The sequence below is a fragment of the Thalassophryne amazonica genome, chromosome 1 (genome assembly GCF_902500255.1).
Source record: "Thalassophryne amazonica chromosome 1, fThaAma1.1, whole genome shotgun sequence".
NCBI lineage: Eukaryota > Metazoa > Chordata > Actinopteri > Batrachoidiformes > Batrachoididae > Thalassophryne > Thalassophryne amazonica.
Genome location: NC_047103.1, coordinates 43,087,210 through 43,108,216, shown reverse-complemented (window position 1 = coordinate 43,108,216; position 21,007 = coordinate 43,087,210). Strand labels below are relative to the sequence as shown.

Genomic DNA, 21,007 nt, shown 5'->3' with positions numbered 1-21,007 from the left:
AGGTATAATTCATCAGCAGTAAGTCGACAGGAAAGCAGAGAAAATACGAAGGTGATCGCTGGCCGCTAGCCCCAAGCTTCACTAACAGACCCAGAATTTAGATAAAGTTGAGGCCGAGACCTGTTCTGTTTTCACTGAATTTAAAAGGATAGGAAGCACAGATTGTTTTTGTGTGTGTGTGTGTGTGTGTGTGTGTGTGTGTGTGTGTGTGTGTGTGTGTGTGTGTGTGTGTGTGTGTGTGTGTGTGTGTGTTTCAGGCTTAATGTTAAACTTCTCTGAATTCTCAATATTCAGTGTTTTCAGTCATTCTCCTGCTATCAATATTAACATGTAACATCTTGTTTGAGACCACTGCTGCCTGTAAAAAAAAAAAAAAAATACCACCAAATTCTCTAATTTTTCATCACATTATTAAAAGGACACCACTCACTCAATAAATTACACAGTGGCCCAGGATTACCGCTCTGTTACCAAAAAAAACAATACAGGTGGGAAAACAATACTGGCATGCAATGTGAAATTGCTACATTACACAGAAGCACCACCTTAATTGGTCAAATAAAATTAATACTCTTGAATGCTGTAATAAGATGCACGCATGCATTTCTTGGCTGTTTAAATCCCCTTCTACACACGGTGCAGACTTCCTTTTGCTAGTGTGTAGTGCACATCTCAAAATTGCATGACTTGATGTGTACATTTCTGTCCTTCCATGTAATTGACGTGTACACAATATTATAACTTTGTATATAAAGGTGAAACTTGGTAAATAAGATCACATCACAAATACTAATGACAATTTTAACATTTGGTGCATTTTGACTCCAATTCTGACCACCAGTGGGTCAGATCTCAAATCTTGCATTAACGTGACACAGGCAGTTGCCATCTGTTGGCCAGCAGATGAGTGTTCCTGGCAGTGTAAATGGCATTTGCTGCCACACATATGCTTAAAGTGCTGAATCCACTTAAGCTGAATTTTCAGTTTTCAAATGGCCTTTTTTTTTTTTTTTTTTTTTTTTTTTTTTTACAAATGAAAAAAATGTCATTTACCAATACAGATTTATTTGTAAAACCCACCACACGTTTCAGTAAGTTGTGTGTTATACCGACCAACCAACCACTCATGTCAGGAAAGTAATTTACCCATAATGCATTGTGGCATGTGTGTCTAAACACTAAAACCTTCAAAATTAGTGCATTACTTTCAAACTGAAAACATATAGCTGATATTTTCACTTTGTAAAACAATGGACATTACTTTCAATAACTTGTCTGGAATTAGTTTGTTTAAAATTTTAACCATAAGTCAAAACAGTCTGCCTGTGCATGAGTTGTGTGATATGCCAGTGAGTCTATAAGGTTTTCCCCTGTCCCTTCCTTTCGCTCTTCTTTCCTTTCTTTATTGTTACCAGGTCTCTTTTGCTGAAAGAAGGCTGATCTGAGACAGAAGTGCTGGCTCCTTGTTGTCAGTAGCTGCTAGTGTACTGAAGCCAATACTGAAAGTTATCAGTTTAGCTTTTATCTGTAATTTCCACAAAAAAATTTTTTAGGGGTTTATCGGTTTGTTTTATAAAAGGTTCCATCTTTCACCTCATGAAATATTTGTACCATTGAACTCACAAACATTCATTATTTGTATAATGTATTTTCTGTGCACAGTGTGTGTAGCACCAAAGGATATATTCTAGACAGAATTCATGAAAAGTGGCTTCATAAAAGGTTAACTGGCATTTTTTTGACTAGAAGTATATCGGTCTGGTTTTTAACTTGTTCAAATGGTCCAGTTCATGGAAAAATAGAATACCAAACTAACATTTTTATTTTTAGCTTCTAAATGGACAAGAAATGTACACAGTAGACAAATTTTAAGTACGAAGCTCAACACTTCTATGTATTTTCCTGAATAACATCATGACCAAAATCATATTACTCTTAAAATGCTGAGTAAACACAATGAACATCTTAATTTGTCACTTCTACATGTTCTATGCCATTTCATTAAGAAGTTATAACTGATGTTTGTAATTTGATTTAACAGCGGTCATGGAATACTGCTTATGAGGAACATACTACTTAGAAACGGTGCATGTATTCTGATGTCCAGGTTATGGTTTTTAAATCATGACCAACACATAAATGAACATTAGGCCAAAAGACAAATTAGACCAAAATAAGAATTAAAGACAAATTTTCAGCATCCACATAATAACAACATGCATGTTTGTTGCTGCGAGAATATATACTTTATGTACAGACATCAGTCACCTCGTGCTGCTTTTGCTTTTCTTAATATGATAAACTTGATATGTGGAAGCATTAAACAATATTCAAAACTGAGACAGAAATATAAGACCACATTGCACATGCTGGACAACATCATTAGCAAAGGACACTGGCTGAAACACTGAAATACTATGAAATACTATGAAATTTTGCCTATTTAGGGGTAAATTTCTAAATACATTTTTCCAATAAAAAATTTTAAATGTGCTTGGTATCCATTTTTCCAAGATTCAGGAGAATTTATTCTATCCAAAAAGAGCGGATACCATCTTCTACTCAAAAATGCCGCTTCCTGAAAAAAATGGTGGTAAGTGGTCCAGTCTAATAAGTTGGAGGACCTCCCAGACTTCTAAAAAATGATAAATCTTTGTGTCAATATATCAAGGCACCAGGACTTGGTACCAAGATGAATGGCCTCAGACAAGTTTGATAAGCTCGTTTTGATTCTCATTATGGCCATCGGGGGCACTGTCTCTAATACGTTATGGACAGTACAGTGCCACAAAGATTTGATGGAACATGTTGAAATTTCCTGCTGTAAAGGATATACCTTGCACATGGTAGCCTAAACAGTACAGGTTGCCCTAAGTATTGGGCCTTGTTGAGGTACCTCTAGCCTCACATGTCAAGATGTGGGTGTTGCTGCATAATATCTGCTCCTTGAATAAAATTACAATTGGGTGGTGGTGATGTTTTTCCACGAAACGCCTGCCAAAGCCTTGTGTTGTACACATTTGTATCACTGATTTAAAATACTGGTTTGGCAGTAGGCAGGTTTTGCTGAACTTGACCAAATGTTTAAGCAGGAGGATATTCAGGGACTGTCAGACTTTCTGACGCGGGGTGTTGTCGTCCACAGAGGAAGAGTGCTGGAATGGAGGAAAGCAGAGGGGTCAAAGGGTGCTCACAGACAATGGACAGTCAGCCAGCAATGGGAGGACGCTGTTCCAAACAAGTAGTTCCTGTGTGTCACTGGCAGCGTTGGGGGGGGGGGGGTCTTATCCAGCTGCTGCAGCAGTGTCTCTTTGTCTGGAGTATTTTGTGACAATCACCTGGAAGAATATGGCTTGTTGTGTGGTGAAATGTCCTAACGGATCATCTAAGACGTCTCTGCTGCAGTATTCTGCACTGAGTGCAATTCTCATCGGATTTAATGTTGCACATGAACGGCATTGGCTCTCTTTAACAGCTGTCAGCAGCGTAAGTTTAGTTCCACTTAATGTATGATTACTGAGAAAATAAGTGGCTCATAACTTTTAATGCCCACAACAAAGAAAATCATTAGGAGAACCACTGTTCAGTCCCCAAAAACATGATTTGATAAACACCCAAACCGAGGTTAGGTGGGTCGGGCTCAACAACAGGGGTGTGTTCAGTCATCTTTTTTAATGCACGGAACCATCTATGCTCTACCCCTTTATGCATTAATAACTATATTGTACTGCTGCTGTGAACATGGCGATGCCCAGACTTGGGCTTCATATTGGCTGTTCTGGGTCTGTATAGAAAACTTTTGGGTGGCATGATGCAGACTGTCCAGTGTATATTTACAGTCTCTGGCCTTAACCCCAGCTGCAAGACTTCACGTAATGACAACATTGGACTTGTGTTCCTGCTACAGAACCTACTGAGCTTATTTTCAACATCCTCTTCTAGTTTAGATAATCCAGTGTGACTCCAAAAAGTTTGACTTTGTCATCGTCCACACTCAAATCTCAGTCTTGCTCTTGCTTAGCCTTATTATTATTATAAATGTTGTCTTCTGCATGTGTATACTGTGCAAGTTTTCTGTGCATGCTCCACGTTGTCTTAATTTTCTGTGGGAGTGTTTATAGAGGCGTAGTATATATACTGCAGGGTCATTTTATATGAACTCAATGAAAGTCTAGAAATTGCCCATGGTCACAGACTCAGATTTGGCTGTAAAAAAATTGTTGGTACCGCCACATGCATAATGAACACATGCAAATTTTTAGGTGGAAAATCTTAAGGGTTTCTGAGCTATTGGCCTGTTTATAAAAAAAAAAAAAAGGTTGCTGCGCCTACTTCCCGAGTACCCACTTTGGATGCCAATATCTCTGAAATAAGCAAAGATATCTGGCCAAAAGTTGTTTTCCTGGGTAATGTAGCCGAGGCCTTCAGATTCTGTCATCAGAAAAGGTCTAGTTCTTGTCGTTTCTGAGTTGGTGATGTTTATATACACAAAAATGGAAAAGGCTATTTTCACCTCAGTGTGTTAATGCCTGCAAAACTCCTAGAGACGCACTCTAACCACAAGTGGTGACACTTTAATATGTGCTTCACACATCTGGGTGTGTTACCACATACTAAAAAGGAAATACACTCTGTATGGTTTCTCCTTGTGGCCTGTGTGCTTGCTCTAGGGTTGGTAAGGTTAAATCTTACTTGTGTGAAGCGCCTTGAGGCAGCTTTGTTGTGATTTGGTGCTATAGAAATGAAATAAATTGAATTGAATTATGTCCACAAAGTAGCTTGTACTTGTTGGGGAAGCTGTAACAGTTTGAGAGGGTGTGTTTTTAGTTTGTCACCTCCTCCTTTGTGGACAGTATGTGTGTATCCAAACCAAAACAACTTTGTGTCATGTCCAGTTGTGTTTTTTTTTTTCTTTTCTGCAGAGCATTGCTTGAGTCACATGTTGCACCCCCCCCCCCTCAATTTTTTTTCATGGTTGTTGGTAGGGCTGGGTACCAAACTTCACTTCTTTTGTGGATTTGTGGCACTGACCGAAATGCTTAGGTAGTAGAGTATCGAAACATGCTTTGTCTTTCGGTGCCAAGTTTCGGTACCCAGAAGTTAATCATGTACAAGAAGAGGGGTCTGCAGCCATCCTGCTGTCAGCATTCAAGTCCACCTGTGGACGAGCAAGCACGAGCAAGCTGATTCAAAATCTCCACCACCGGACTCCGCTTCAACTGCAACTTAATACGAGGTCTGTTAGAAAACTATCCGACTTTTTTTTTTTTTTTTGCAAAAACCATATGTGATTGCATCAGCCAAGCTTGATCCTTCGTGCGTGCGTGAGTTTTTCACGCCTGTCGGTTGCATCATTCGCCTGTGAGCACGCTTTGAGTGAGGAGTGGTCCACCCCCCTTGTCGGATTTTTATTGCGAGTAAAATGTCTGAACGATTTGGAGCTTTGCTGCATCAAATTTTTCCAGAAACTGTGAGAGACAGCCAGGTGGACACCATTCGGAAAATTCAGATGGCTTTCAGGGACGATTTTATGGGGATCACACAGATTAAGGAGTGTTACGGCCGGTTTAAAGACCGCCCACAGCGGCTGAGAGCGCGCGGTGCTCTGAGCGGCGATCAACAGGCTCAAAGGACCAGATCATTTCCAAAGTGAAGGCTGTGTTGATCCGGGACATCGTCTGACTACCACAGAAATGGCAGAAGATGTGGACATCAGCACTTTTTCGGTACATTCCACTGTTAGAGGAGTTTCTGGAAAGAGGAGCGGAGGAATGCGCCACAGAACTGCGAATGGCGCGTGACAAAAGCACCTCCGTGTTGGTCTCACAGGGCGGCTTTCAGGTGGCTTTCAGACGGCTTTCGGTGGCTTTTCAGTCGTGTGACTATCTGAGAAATTGTGGATGAACTGGACATGCCAGAACATGTCCTGTGAGGCTTCATCACGGCGTTGCTTTGCACCATGCAGCTCCGTCCCGACGCACGAATTCCTCCGCACGTCTGTCTCAATGTGCCAAAAAAGTGCTGATGTCCACGTCTTCTGCAATTTCTCCGGTAGTCAGATGACGACCCAGATCAACGTTCGGCGTTCAGTTTGGAAATGAACGGCACATTCCACTGTTACAGGAGTTTTTGTCATGGAAAGAGCGGCACCTCCCTACCTAGCTGAACTAATTAAACCTTACATACCGGCCCGGGCTTTACGTTCTCAGGGTGCAGGACTACTGTGTGTCCCTAAGGTGAATAAGAAGTCTGCGGGTCACAGAGCTTTCCCTTATCGTGCCCCTGTTCTGTGGAATGATCTCCCTGCGTCAATAAAACAATCGGATTCTGTGGAGATTTTCAAGTCCAGACTTAAGACGCACTTATTTTCCCTTTCATATGGCTAGCATACTGGTACAGTTTTGTTTTATGCTTTTTACTCTTTAATTCATGTTATTAGTAATTGGAGCGGGCCGCAGCCTCAACTTTACCTAAATTCTGGGTCTTTTAGTGAAGCTTGGGGCTAGTGGCCGGCGATCACCTTAGTATTTCTTCTTTTTTTCTTGTTGATTAATGCTGGCAAATTATACAGTATTTTTTTGTGTTTCTGATGCCTGATTCTGTTTTTTCTCTAAGGTGCAGCTCCATCCAGAGATGGGAGTTGTATTTGTGTTGACGACCCTCCTGTCCTGTGCAACAACAGCAATTCTTGTATATTCGTCCGTGAATTGTTCTGTGAATTGTTTCTATAATTTATGTTTGTAGCATGGCCCAAGCAGAGGGTCACCCCTTTGAGTCTGGTCTGCTTGAGGTTTCTTCCTCAGAGGGAGTTTTTCCTTACCACTGTTGCTCTGGGGGTTGGTAAGGTTAGACCTTACCTGTGTGAAGCGCCTTGAGGCAACTCTGTTGTGATTTGGCGCTATATAAAGGAAAATAAATTGAAATTGAATTGAACACTAAAATATGCTGAGAAATTTGTGGAAAGCATGATTTTATTTTAATATTTGTTTTTATTTAATTTTTTGGTTATTTGAAGTTTTTGTACTGTACTTGTCTGATCTGTGTTACAGTAACTTTTGAATAAAAGTTGCTGGTCCTCTTGGTCACTGAGTTTTAAAAAAAAAAGTTGATCTGTGTAGTAGTAACAGTAATATAATGAAGCACTAACTGAGCCCACAGCCACATGACAGATGGGCCCTTAGAGAAACAGATGGCTGAAATAGCATCTCCTCATCTTCTCCCAGTATCATCTACCGATCGGGCTACAGTCAAATCCCAATACTCAGTTTCCTTGGCTCAGAGTGACCATTTAGGGAAATAATGCGATCCAATTTGATATATATATATATATATATATATATATATATATATATATATATATATATATATATATATATATATATATATATATATATATATATATATATATATATATATATATATATATATATATATATATATATATATATATATATATATATATATGGGTGTGTGATAGTTCTGTAACCTGCCAAGGAAGATTTATAAAAAAAAAAAAAAAAAGCATCTCAAGTTTTTAACTGGAGCTCAAGAGTCGATGTGACCCTTCACCTTAGAAAACTAGGTCATTTCCAACTGTGCACATGATGCATACTGGGGTTTGCACCTGCACAAACATGTTTTCTCCACTGCTGCACATGTGATACTTTAGCAGTTGTGGGTCTTGAGTTTGTTGGTTTTGTTGGTATCATTTCGAATGTTGTAGCCGTTTGTTTTTAAATGCGAGATGGAAACTAAACACTTCAAGATTGTTACACTTTTGAACATACAACTGTTTTTTTTTCCCCCTCCTTGGTTTATCTATACGTAGTACTTCATTTGTTCTGTTCCCCCTGTTTTGCTATCTGAGTTATAGATGGTACAGTAGTACTTCAGTTCCAACCCCTCGTCTGGAGTCTGTAGTTATGTACAGTGGTAAACTAACAGGTACTACCTGCAAGCAGTTTGACGTTTGCCTGGCGAGGCTACCTTGAAATTTGTCTCCATACCTTGAGTCATGGATGTCTTCACATCATTTATGTGGCACTGAATCTGTGTGGCTTTGACGCGTCACTCACCATCTCTTTTTCAGCAAGTACAAATGCAGTGACTACACCCTGCCTCCTGTATAATTTCACACAGTTGATTTTTGATTAGGCAAGCAATAGCTTTGCAAACGTAACCAAATACTGTGACTACATTAGTCTGCTCACTATGCCTGATGTCATCGTCTGCCTAGTCTCAGCTTTAACCTAGTTTGCCTGCATCATCAGTCTGGCTGTGGATCTGGGATGCGTACAATCAATCAATCAATTTTTTTTTATATAGCGCCAAATCACAACAAACAGCTGCCCCAAGGCGCTTTATATTGTAAGGCAAGGCCATACAATAATTATGTAAAACCCCAACGGTCAAAACGACCCCCTGTGAGCAAGCACTTGGCTACAGTGGGAAGGAAAAACTCCCTTTTAACAGGAAGAAACCTCCCACAAAGTGATGCAATGTTATTTGTCATTTCCACCAGCGAAATAAAGACAAATGATGCATTGCTGCATGGGTTAGACCTGCCTTTCAGTAAACAAGAAAACTGTGTGTGTGTGTGTATGTATATAATATACACTCAACAAAAACGCAACACTTTTGGTTTTGCAGATGAGCTTCCCTGAGACGGTTTCTGACAGTTTGTGCAGAAATTCTTTGGTTATGCAAACCGATTGTTTCAGCAGCTGTCCGAGTGGCTGGTCTCAGACGATCTTGGAGGTGAACATGCTGGATGTGGAGGTCCTGGGCTGGTGTGGTTACACGTGGTCTGCGGTTGTGAGGCTGGTTGGATGTACTGCAAATTCTCTGAACCACCTTTGGAGACGGCTTATGGTAGAGAAATGAACATTCAATACACGAGCAACAGCTCTGGTTGACATTCCTGCTGTCTGAATGCCAATTGCACGCTCCCTCAAATCTTGCGACATCTGTGGCATTGTGCTGTGTGATAAAACTGCACCTTTCAGAGTGGCCTTTTATTGTGGGCAGTCTAAGGCACACCTGTGCACTAATCATGGTGTCTAATCAGCATCTTGATATGTCACACCTGTGAGGTGGGATGGATTATCTCAGCAAAGGAGAAGTGCTCACTATCACAGATTTAGACTGGTTTGTGAACAATATTTGAGGGAAATGGTGATATTGCATATGTGGAAAGTTTTAGATCTTTGAGTTCATCTCATACAAAATGGGAGCAAAACCAAAAGTGTTGCGTTTATATTTTTGTTGTGTATATATGTGTGTGTGTGTGTGTGTATGTATATGGTAGGGATATGCCGATACCAGTATCGGCCCGATCCCGTATTCATTTACTCGTACTTGTAATCGGAAAATGTCTCCTATACTCCGTTCCGATACTGCTTTACAGCAGTGTGATGTCAACCTCTCAATGTGGCATTTTCACGCACACACTCCAAAATGTCTGGACTATAAACCACAACTTTTTTTCATACATTTTGAACTCTGCGGCTTTAGCAATGATGCGGCTAATTTATGAATTATTACAGGCTTTCATCTAATTTGGAAAACATCTGAAAATACTTCAATTCCTTGTGTGGCTGAAAATCTTCCTCCGTGACTTTGGCTCTTAATGCCAGTTCCTCCGTCAGAGCTCAGATCAGGGTTTCAGTGACGGAGGTTGTCCACCTGGTTGGTGAGTTATAGCCCTTGGTGTGGCTGTCCAGCTCGGTCTGCAACAGGTGTGTAATCCATTTGCGGAATGTTCGTGGAGCAGCGTTCAGAATCTCCGCTCGCCTTCACAAGCAGCAATTTGGGCAAGAAGTTAAGAGTAGCTGCTCCTCGTTAATGGCTCATTTACCACAGATAACGGGTGATTCTGTCTGAATGCAAAGGAAATGATTCCATGATGTACAAAGAAAAAATTAAATGTTAAAATTACTTCATTTTGCCTCAGCGTGTCACGGAGATGCCGCGCAACAGTACGTGTGTGTGCCCGTGCACACCGTGCTGATCAATATTACCGTTGTTCCACAGGGAGGGGATGACATTTACAGCTTGTGTGTTACTGGAATGTATTTAATTAAAAGGTAAAAAATTGTAGTGTAGTTCCATGATTTAAGTGAAATGTTTGAAAATAAAAACAATGTTAATGATATTGGTAGCAGTTAGTCAACAAGTAAGGAACAACTGATGAATAAAGTATGATTTCAAAGTCATCATAAACTGTAAACCGCTTTCACACCGGGTGCGATGCGAGCGACAGCAGTGACAGGTTGCCATGTAATCCCTATGGAAGGACGCGTTGTGGTGCCAAGCCACACAATGCAACGCGATGGACGCCAATGAAGCAATTTTGAGCGATTGGCGCGTTTGTGGCGCGATATCACGTCGCGCTGCCCTCCCCAAGTTGAAAAATTTGAACTTTTTCATCTTGTCGCGCTGCGATGACCAATGAGGGACTGAATATGTAGTAATGTGGAGATGTCTGGAGTTTGACTGAGTTGGATGTGAACATGTCTTGTATCTGGTAGCCAGCCTGTGAGTAGGACTTATGTCCCATTTGTCCTATATTTCACAATTATGACAGAGTTTTTGTGGGAAGAGCGAGCACCAGCCCCACAGCAGCAGCAGCGGACAGTTTTTTTTTTTTTTTTTTTTCTCACGTGCGAGCGCGAATGAATCGTCCGTGAATATTATTTTATTTTTTAACTACACAGATGTATAATAAAACAAATGGTGACTGGTTTATAAACACAACTGTGACAGAGAGCGAGCAGCAGCACCAGCAGACATTTTGTTTTTTTTAATTGTTTACAAGTGCGTGCGTGAACGGGACAGGGGGTCCTCAAACTGGGTCCTACAGAGGCGGAAGGACCGCTGAAACAGCCGTCATCCAGACGCAGCTCCTGCAGCAAATAATGATACTCCCAAAATTCGGAACGCCTCATGGGGATGTTGTGAACCCACGGCACTGCTGGCGACGTTTATCAGCTTTCCACAACAATAAGCAAAGTGTGCATCGCATCTGCGCATGCGTGGGTCAAAAGGGGGCAAAAATTCCAGCTCCCAAACTCACACCGCTCCCATTGAATTTCGTATACAGTAGCATTTGCGGACTGTAAAAGGCTTTTACAGGGATTGTTTCAAAGGCTTTAAGCCTTAAGCGACACATACACAGGGTTGGGAGGGTTACTTTAAAAATGTATTCCGATACAGTTACTAGTTACCTGTTGAAAAATGTAATCAGTAACTTAATCCAAGTACCATAATATTAAAGTAATGTAATTTGATTACTTTCAATTACTTCTGGATTACTCCAATATAAAATATGCTAATACAGACAAAAGAAACTAAATATAAATAGTCTTGACCACATAGTACAGTTTATTAAGCAAAAATAAAACTTTCTTTTACATGGCATGCTCTGTTTTACTTCACATTATGAATTAAGAGCACCCACAATATTGTTTTAAACACACCCAGTGTTCACCTGCTAAATTTTCAAGAAAAAATGCCAAACAAATGAAGGATAATGAAAACTCAGGCGTGTGCGGATGAATTTGTAATTAAAAGTGGCTTGCAGAACAGTATACAAAACAAAAAAAGTCTACTACTTGTTCAGTAAATTCGCACCATGTTTAACATATTAGTCCACTTATTCAACTTTCAAAATAAGAACAGCATAAAGAAAACCATTAAGTAAATACTGTCAGTAAAGCCCCTTTCACACCGGGGCTGCTCCCAGTTGCTCCCTGTGGTGTCGTGACGATGCAGGAATTTCTGCGTCAGGTGCGTGCAGCAGGGGGCAGAGAGGAGGTGAGAACGCAGCCTGCAGGTTCTCTGCACAGAGAAGTCAGAGTGCAGAGTTTGTCTGCAGACAGACTCTGCACTCTGACTTCTCTTCTACTTGTTGTGCTGAGCTGCAGGGCTGCGCTCTGAGTTCTGTTATAGTTCTTTATCTAGTTATCTTTCCTCCCTTGACCACCGTCCTAAGCAAATGTGGAGATGTCTGGAGTTCTACTTGATGTTGACATGTCCTGTCTCAGGACTTATGTCCTTTTTTGTCCTTTTTTTTAAACTGTGATGTGAGAGCTTGAGCAGAGAACAAGGAACTAATGTCTGCAGCCAGACTTTTTTTTTTTTCTTTTACACGTGTGCGCGCGTGAACGAACGTCCATGAGTGGACTAGAGATGTCCGGACTTTTTACTGGATAATTTTTTGGTGCCCGACTTGCTTCCTCCTCTGCGCCCCTCACGCCGTTGTGGCGCCGAGCTGCATCGTCTCGGCACTGAGTTGCTTCCACGCGGCATCGTCATAATGACGCACGGGGCAACCAGGAGCACCCTCGGTGTGAAAGGGGCTTTAATTTTTCGGCGTCTAACTTGCTTCCCCCTTTGTGCCCCCCGCGCTGTTGTGGCGCCGAGCTGCATTGTCTCGGCACTGAGTTGCTTCCACGCGGCGGCGTCATGACGACGCACGGCGCAACCAGGAGCACCCCCGGTGTGAAAGGGGCTTAAGGAGGTGTGGTCACCATTTTAATTCCAGGCAAGTTAGTGATTTGCGTGCATAGAAGTTCAAGAAACAGGTGGAATATGCCGGAAAGCTGCGCATGTTGGTAAGGCCACAAACGGAGGAACAAGGGAGACAATATTTCCTTCCATAAGTGGTTTTGGTTCTTCTTGTCACTTTGTCCGTGATATTTGGATGATAAACAGCTGTATGTTTGTATCGCCCGATGACACGGACCATTAGCTCTTCACTTATGTCTAGTTGATATTTTCCACTGCTAGACCAATGTGTAATTAAAATACGTGTCGTTAGTGATTAAAATTGTTCGACAACACTAGGGATTTTTTTAAATTTGTACCTTAAAATAATGAGATTATAATGACCCGCGCGCTGTGCTGCTCAGTCACACCCACACACAGAGATGTGTACCCACACCACTGACTTCATGAATGAAACTCGGTCAATAAAGGATAATTGTGTAAAAATATAATATGTATATAAATGTATTGTAATGGTTTTAGGAGCCGCGTTGCGTTGGTCAGCAGCAGCTCAGCCCAGCAGTGTAGCTTAACAGCGCAGATCCATGTAACTTTCAGCACTAATATTTTGGAGTGTGTGTGTGTGTCAGGGTAAGTTTAATACTTTCCTGACATAATTTAATGTAATTTAATTTTACTGGCTCAATATCCAGGTCAAAATGGCATTTTAAAACATATTTTGCGAGCATTTTTCTGAGTGTGTCGAGTCGCGGATCCCCATTGAAAATGCATTAACATCCGGGAACTTCATCAATATTTTGCCCGGTTAGGAGGCGTCATGTCGCTGTCCATGAAGGAACGTTTTCATTTCAAAGGGAAAAAAATATATATTATCATAAAATGCATTAAAATTGTAATCCTGCGAAGTAATCCCCATTTTTACTAAATATACCTGTAATCTGAATACATCTCTTTTTCTGTAACTGTAGCGGAATACAGTTACCTTTTTTTGTATTCTAACTGCGTAACGCCGTTACATGTATTCCGTTACTCCCCAAGCCTGCGCATACAATAATGACAGGGGCGCATTGTGCTGTTTTCAAATGCTCGAACGAAATTTATAGGCTTGAAAGTTGGCTGAAAACACACGACTGCAAAGCTCTGCAGAGTCCACACAAAGACGGAAAGAAGAAGAAATGTGGTCGTAAACCTCCGTTCATTCTACACAATTTCCCCACAGAAAAGAAAGATCCAGACGGACGTAAAAGACGGACTAAAATTGTAAGTTTCTTGCACACATTTATTTTGTCAATATCCTGAAACCGTGCCGCTGTTTTCGTGCATCAGCTTATGACTGTAATGTTTCGCCATGAATGACGTGGAGCGTAATATTGTAAAATTGACATATTCTATAAACAAACTGCATGCATGCACATATTGTATGTCTGTCAACTTATCAAAACAAACGTGACACCAAAGAGGTTATATGTGACACTCGCCATCATTGTCGTGATTATGAAGCCGGTGGAGTAGCGATTTCTCATCCCTGCTTAGCAAATATTCTGCAATATCCACAGTTTCAGTCTCTGGACTTTGTCTAACCATCCGTCAGTTGCCTTCAAGAGGTCAGAAATTTGTCTCCAACTATCAACAAGGACCGGTCATTTTCGACAGTGGCTCTCTGTTCCTCCTTTGTCGGCACTAACGGTACTTTCTGTACAGATGCAGCACATGCAAGCACAGCCAGCTCTTCTTTCCATTTCTGTCCACTGCCGTACGTAGTCCTTGTTGTAACAGGCAATCCGCAGAGCTTACAAAAACGCTTTAAATTGTCAACTTTCCAGCGGTTGAAATGATCCAAATCACAGCACTCCTCGCTGCTTTCTGTCTCCATAGCTTGTGGGTTGGTAGCTGAAAAATTTAGCCTACCCATAATGCACCGCACGGCCTGAGATGTGCACTTCGCTTATTAAGAGCACAGCAACTCGCTCCGTGTGATCAAGGTCCGCCATGTTAACTTGACTGACAACCGGAACTGGTGAGTGGAATGGAAGCTCCTCCTATGACACACTGGGGTGAATTTTCGCAGCGAAAGCAGAGTGACACACCGGGTGACGGATGCGAACTTGTGGCGACGCGTCGCGCCCAGTGTGAATGCGGCTTAATGGTATCATTAAGTATTCGTATGGGTACTCGGTATTGATGAATACCAAAATCTATGTACTTGTACTCAGTCTGGAAAAAAGTGGTGTCGGTGCATCCCTATTAATTAGGGCTGAAACGATTAACTCAAATAATTCGATTACAAATAAATGCTTGAGGCAAATTCTTTGCCTTGAGGCTTCGTTTAATGCTGTAGTACATACGCCATGTGGCACTGTAACGCTCCCACAAAAAAACGGACAAGACCATAGCATATGCACATAACTAATGTAAGAGCTAATCAATGTAGCAGGCGACGCTAGAAGTTTACAAAGCTGCACGCTGAGTAAAACCAAGCTTTTTAAGAGAAAGGGTCCACGCTGATCATCTAAATGGATTTATTGCACATTTAAAGTAAAGGGGGGGGGTGTGTGTGTGTGTACATGGATGGATTGATTTGGAAAGAAACAATTTGGTCCGCTGGCTGCTCTCCACCTCTGCAGATGAACCGAAAGGACGTGCACTTGTTTAAGTGAATCATGTATAACTATAAAAAAATTGCCTTTATTCAAATTTGATAAGAGTTTTTATCAACAGACTGTACAGTTCATTTATCAGTGCAGCTTCTGTGGAAACACTGCACTTCACACCCGTATTTCAAAGGCTGTGTTATTTGCCAAGTATCAACACAAAACAAGGAATTTGACTACGGTTTGAGCTGCACTCTGTACAGCATGTAGAAATATACAATAAACACTGAATGAATCACAGTAATAAAAAGTGCAAATGACATGTGCAATAAGTGGAAAAACAAGAATGTCCTGTCCACAGACTGAAGAGTTCACAGACCGCCTGGGCTTATGGTTTGTCAAAGCTCCAAAACGCTTAATAATGTGAAAAAATAATTACCCAGGAAAACAGAGAGAAAAGAAACGCCCTAAAGTTAAAAAAAATTCTGCATGATGGCACAGCAACATTGTGCCATTGCTTAAGGAACAAAACTGTCCAAAGATAGATGCGCCAATCTTGTGGCATCATTTTCAAGAATACCTGAGGCTGTAATTGCTGCCAAAGCTGCCTCAACAAAGTATTGTGCAAAGGGTGTGAATACTTATGTATATGTGATTTCTTAGTTTTTTAATAATAAATTTGCAAAAAAAAAAACCTTTTTCATGTTGTCATTATGGGGTGTTGTGAGTAGAATTTTGAAGGTAAAAAAAAAATGTATTTACGAACCCTAACAAAATGTGTAAAAAGTGATGCACTGTTAACTTTTAAAATACTTCTGACAAAATATTTGAATGCAAGGTTTCATGGTATTGGTCGAATTTATGGTTTACTGGTAAAGGAATCAAAAGATAATCAACTAATCAAAAACGCAATGGTGTAGTAATCCTAATTATGAATTAATGGAAAAAATATATCAAGTTTAATTGATCACTAAAGTAAGTTGCAGCCCTAGCACTATTTGAACTAAGTAGTGCAGCCTTTAGTGCTACATTGATGTTCATTTTATGTACTGTAGGTAAGATTCCGTTGCAGCCGCTGCTATGATTTTAGTGTCTGTGTAGCATCTGTAATCTTTGACATCTCTTGATTATCTTGTGTAGGAATCGGGAAGGTGAAGAGCAGAAAGGCGGGCGTGAGAGATGCAGCCTCCAACTCTGATACCGACATGTACACTGATAATGGCGAGCGGCTGTACGACCTCAACCTACCGGCTTTGGTCAAGTTCAGCTACACAGCAGAGCGTGAGGATGAGCTGTCGCTGGTGAAGGGCACGCGGGTGGTGGTGATGGAGAAGTGCAGTGACGGCTGGTGGCGCGGCAGCTACAACGGGCGGTGTGGCTGGTTTCCGTCAAACTACGTGACGGAGGACATGGATGGGACAGCAGGGGGAGGGGGAATGGGAGGGCTCAGTGACCCGTCAGGGTCACTGACAGAAAAGCTTACGGCTGTGGTGAGCAGCCACACAAATGGAAACAGAGTGCTGCACACAGTGCAGGCGCTCTATCCCTTCAGTTCAGAAAACGACGAGGAGCTGAATTTTGAGAGGGGCGAGGTGATGGAGGTGGTGGAGAAGCCCGAGAATGACCCGGAGTGGTGGAAGTGCCGCAAAGCGGATGGACAACTGGGCTTGGTGCCCAAGAATTACGTCACTGTGCTGGACTCCACCTCCCCAAAGGCCACGGCAGGACCACCTACACCCGACTGTGACTACATCTCGCCATCCGGCAGCGGGCGCTTTGCGGGGAAGGAGTGGTACTACGGAAAAGTGACGCGCCACCAGGCAGAGGTAGCGCTCAACCAGAGAGGCGCAGAGGGAGACTTCCTCATCCGAGACAGCGAGTCATCGGTCAGTATCCAGTACGCACTCAGCTCATCCCCTAAACAGTCACTTATGAAATGTCTGTGGTTTCTCTCAGCATTAGTCAAGAGGTAGAAAACATTCAAGCACGCCAGCATGGGACAGTAACCGAATGCTTTTCTTTTCACAGCCAAACGACTTCTCCATCTCCTTGAAGGCGCAAAGCAAAAACAAGCATTTCAAAGTGCAGCTGAAGGAAAACCTTTACTGCATCGGACAGCGCAAGTTCAACTCCATGGAGGAGCTCGTGGAACACTACAAAAAGGCCCCCATCTTCACCAGCGAGCAGGGTGATAAACTGTATCTTATCAAGGCTCTGGCTGCTTCCTGATCACCCCCGCGTACACGCGTCTACACGTCGTAAACCGCACCCATATACTGTGTATGTACATAAACTGATGCTGCAGACATTCGCACCACAGCACACACTAAAGTTACAACCCCAAGGCTGACGATTTAATACTTCATCAGGACTTCAAATGCCAGATTTGTGAGCATTCCAAGAGGAGGTAAGGAAGAAGCACTGGGAAGTCGTGGAAAAAAGCCGAAGGTGGGCAGAAAGACGAACTCCTGTGAGTTGACTGCGGACGTTTTGGTTGACTTATTTTAAATTATCCAGATGTTTGGTCTTGCGCAGTGCCATGTATTTCTACCTTATATCTTTTAGATTTACATTTAGTTTTCTGTTGTTGGTCACATGTAATCTTTTTAACCATGTTTTAAAAGTGATTTTCTTTCTTAATTTATTTTTCTTTTAATTTTTTTTTAAACGTATTCATTACACATCGCATTTGACAATTTTTACATGTTTGGTCTTGTTGCGCATTCTGTATTTCAACTGTTATTTTTAACTTCCTTATGCACACGTTTCCTAACTGCTAAATGAAACTTGAGTGACCAAAATGTATTTATTGACACAATAGTATTAGGGTTTTTATGGTGGCTGTAGAGATCCGGGTGTCTCACTGTGCATCTGTTTTTGAAGATTCGGTGGACTTCTCAAGTCAAGCTTGGCACCATTTGATGGTCAGTTTTGGCTCATTTCCTTTTCCCTGTTGCCACATAATGTGAATGTTGGAAAGACCTCTGATTTTATTTTAAAAAATAAAATAAAATTTGTAGGGTTTGGCCAATGGAGGTCATGAGAAGAGTCGACAAGAATTTTCTTTCCCTTTGCTCATTGGGACGCTTCTCTGCAAAACTGGGGGCCAGTCCAAGCCGTCCAGAGGATGATGTCACTGCTCCTGAATTAGTTATTGCTGCCCGGAACAGAGGAGTAAAGGGTCACCCAGGGGTCACGCTTGTGCGGCTGCGTAGCGTATACACAAAGTGAGGAGACGCCCTCCTCCTCACGCAGCCACAAAGGAGTTACAGAGAACGATTCCTTATGTGCTTCTGGACTAAACTGTTCAAGACTTGTTTGATAAGTGGAACATGACGTCTAATTATTCCGCTTAGGTCATCAAAGGTTGGTACAGAGTTTGGGGGAATTTTGCATGTTTTGTCTAAATTCGTGGTTGGTGTCAAGTTAGAATGGTTTTTCACTAGAGTGCAGACGGTTTATGTTTCCAGTGAAGAATGGCCATTGGTAGTGTGGAAATGGACCAAGCTGAATGTGAAATGGCAGCAGCACATAGGGGCAGCTGCAATCAAACTGCAGCAGCGTTGGCTGGGAGCCGGTGCTGCAGCAGCGGGTTTAGGAAGGCGATGATCACAATGCTGCAATGATGACTTCTCCAGCTGTGGGGAGTTTGGACTCGAGCACTGAGAGGAAGAGGAATGGAAAAATGATCCGACGTAATAAACTGGGGAGATCTTGGAGGATCTGCTGATACTGCTCCCAGTCACATGGGTGGGGGGAATAAATGGAGGCAAACGCTGCAGCTAAAAGAGAGGAGGACCTCTGAATCTAAGCTTGCCTGCCCAAATGTAGACCTGGCACTCAATTTATACTTCACTCATGGTGTCCGTATGTGTCCTTGGACAAGACACTTTATCAGTCCACCCACCTGTAAAGGGGTACTGGCCTTGGCTGAGGAAGTAATGAGACTCTCAATCTGTTCCGTGGAAATCGTAGACGTTGCATCGGCACAAACAGGCCTCAAGGTCCATATCGGACTCAGTTCTTGTGTGTTTAAAGGGCCACTTGACCATTAATGGCCCGTAACTGTTATTTAAACTAGTGTAGCACATTTGTGCCTCTGTCTCTCAGATTGTTGTCTCGCTATCAGTCACAAGCTTGATATTTGCATTTTATATCACTGGCTATTAGGTCGGTACCGTTTCTGAGGAAAACGTTGGCCTGCAGTACTAATCTGGCGCTAGCAGGAAGTGGTTTCAGTGAAAATTTCCTCCTCCGACGTCCAACTCAGACGGCATCTTGCAGTGTTGGAATGAACACACGTGGGAGCCATGCCCCAGTTTGAAGGATTTTGTGGAGATTTAAATGTGCCTTCACTGCACTCTGTCCACCAAAGCTTTTGGCGTCCCTCATGTCATTTCGTTAGCACTGCTTCTACTTACTTCTCTCATCCCTCCTGTTTGGTTAAAGCTTTGCATGTATGTCAATTAAGCCTGATTTGTGAGTGCATCGTTTGTCATTTCTTCTTCGAGTGCTCACTTTGTTGTGGATTGCTGTAGCTGAAAATGTCAGTCACAGCTGTTTGCTTTTCTAATAGTTTGTGGCATCAAGTGACCTTAACATAGCTGACGTCATTTGGTTAATTAGTAACAGTGAATGCCGACATTTATAAAATACCCTGATCATTCAGAATCATAATCCCAGGTGTAATATAATCATGACCTACATCTCCCGTGTGGGTGCCGTGAAGGCAAACCTGAAGAAACTGTCATGGTGTAAAAGGAAACGCTTTTTTCTTTATCCTTCTTTTCCAAAATTAGATTTATTTCATGTAATAAAGCGAGCCTCTATACTATGAAACTGAACTATAGGATTACCCTGCATGGATATTATAAAACGGGATCATCCTCACGTTCCACCCATGCAGGCTGCATGATGAGCCTGAGCTGTACAGACATTGTTTCAGTTCTTTGAAATTGACGTCGGCTGTGACTAATATCAGGAAACTCGCAAACAATTTGTGAAACAATACGGTGAAGCTGTAACTTTAACAGCCGCTTAAATGCTCCTTTGCTAACTTGCTTAATCTACACTGGTTTCTTGAAAACCAAAATTACCTGTGTTGACTGGTGCTTTTGTGCAGGTTGCATGTTCTAGGGTGTTCTTTGCCTGCCAAAGAACTTGAGAATGCAGAGATGATGGATCCATGCTGTGGAATGATTAAAGCGGTGCTGTGAAAGCAAATGTTATGCTATTAATACTGCTTTCATGGAGGGGAGAATGTTTGTTTAGTTTATTCGTGTTCAAATGTAATAAACTATATTAAAAAAAAACTTGTCTCCTTTTTTTTCCCCCTCTTGCTTAGTCAAACCTGAATATTAATGCCAGTATACAGATGTTACATAACATTTTTATTAAATGAAAATGGTATTTTGACTTACATGTTACATTTTATACTTTTTTTTGTACTTTAGAATCACATTACGGCAAAACTCATTTGTACAATCTGCAGTTACAACAGTAAGACCGTTAATGTCTAAATTAATGTTTACATTATACTTAGTCCCCATCTAGTGGTCAGTTGGAGCAGTACAATTGGCAAAGCTATTGTAATGATCAAAATTCTCTAAATTGACCAACCCACCAGCAGCATGACCATTAACTAGATAAATCAGCTTCATGTGGGGTCTTGCATACAGTACAACAAAAGTGGTTTAGTGTTTTAGAACCTCTGTTTGAATGGAGCAAAATCTCAGTAATGGACATTTTGTTCAGTTTTAGCTACAACAGAGCAGCAGAGTCCACTGGCTTGAGTTCCTACAGTTTTGTGCCTGGGGGTTATAAGGCTTAAAAATGTTTGAAGATCTCGCAGAGAAAATGTCTAAACAAGTTATTAACCATGACGCAAAGCTTCAAGACCAGTGTGGCCA

The 21,007-nt window shown here is 41.7% G+C and overlaps 1 protein-coding gene across 3 annotated transcripts in view; it reads left to right on the top strand.

Moving 5' to 3' along the window:
* The window catches only part of nck1b (NCK adaptor protein 1b), a 140,813-nt gene extending 120,412 nt beyond the window's left edge, over positions 1 to 20,401 (top strand). For all 3 annotated transcript variants that reach the window (XM_034168774.1, XM_034168781.1, XM_034168787.1), the window contains 2 exons: positions 16,239 to 16,984; positions 17,127 to 20,401. In XM_034168774.1, coding sequence (XP_034024665.1) covers positions 16,239 to 16,984; positions 17,127 to 17,327 — 947 coding nt within the window. In that variant the 3' untranslated portion in view covers positions 17,328 to 20,401. The remainder of the gene's footprint in view (positions 1 to 16,238; positions 16,985 to 17,126) is intronic.
* Positions 20,402 to 21,007: the final 606 nt, after the last annotated feature.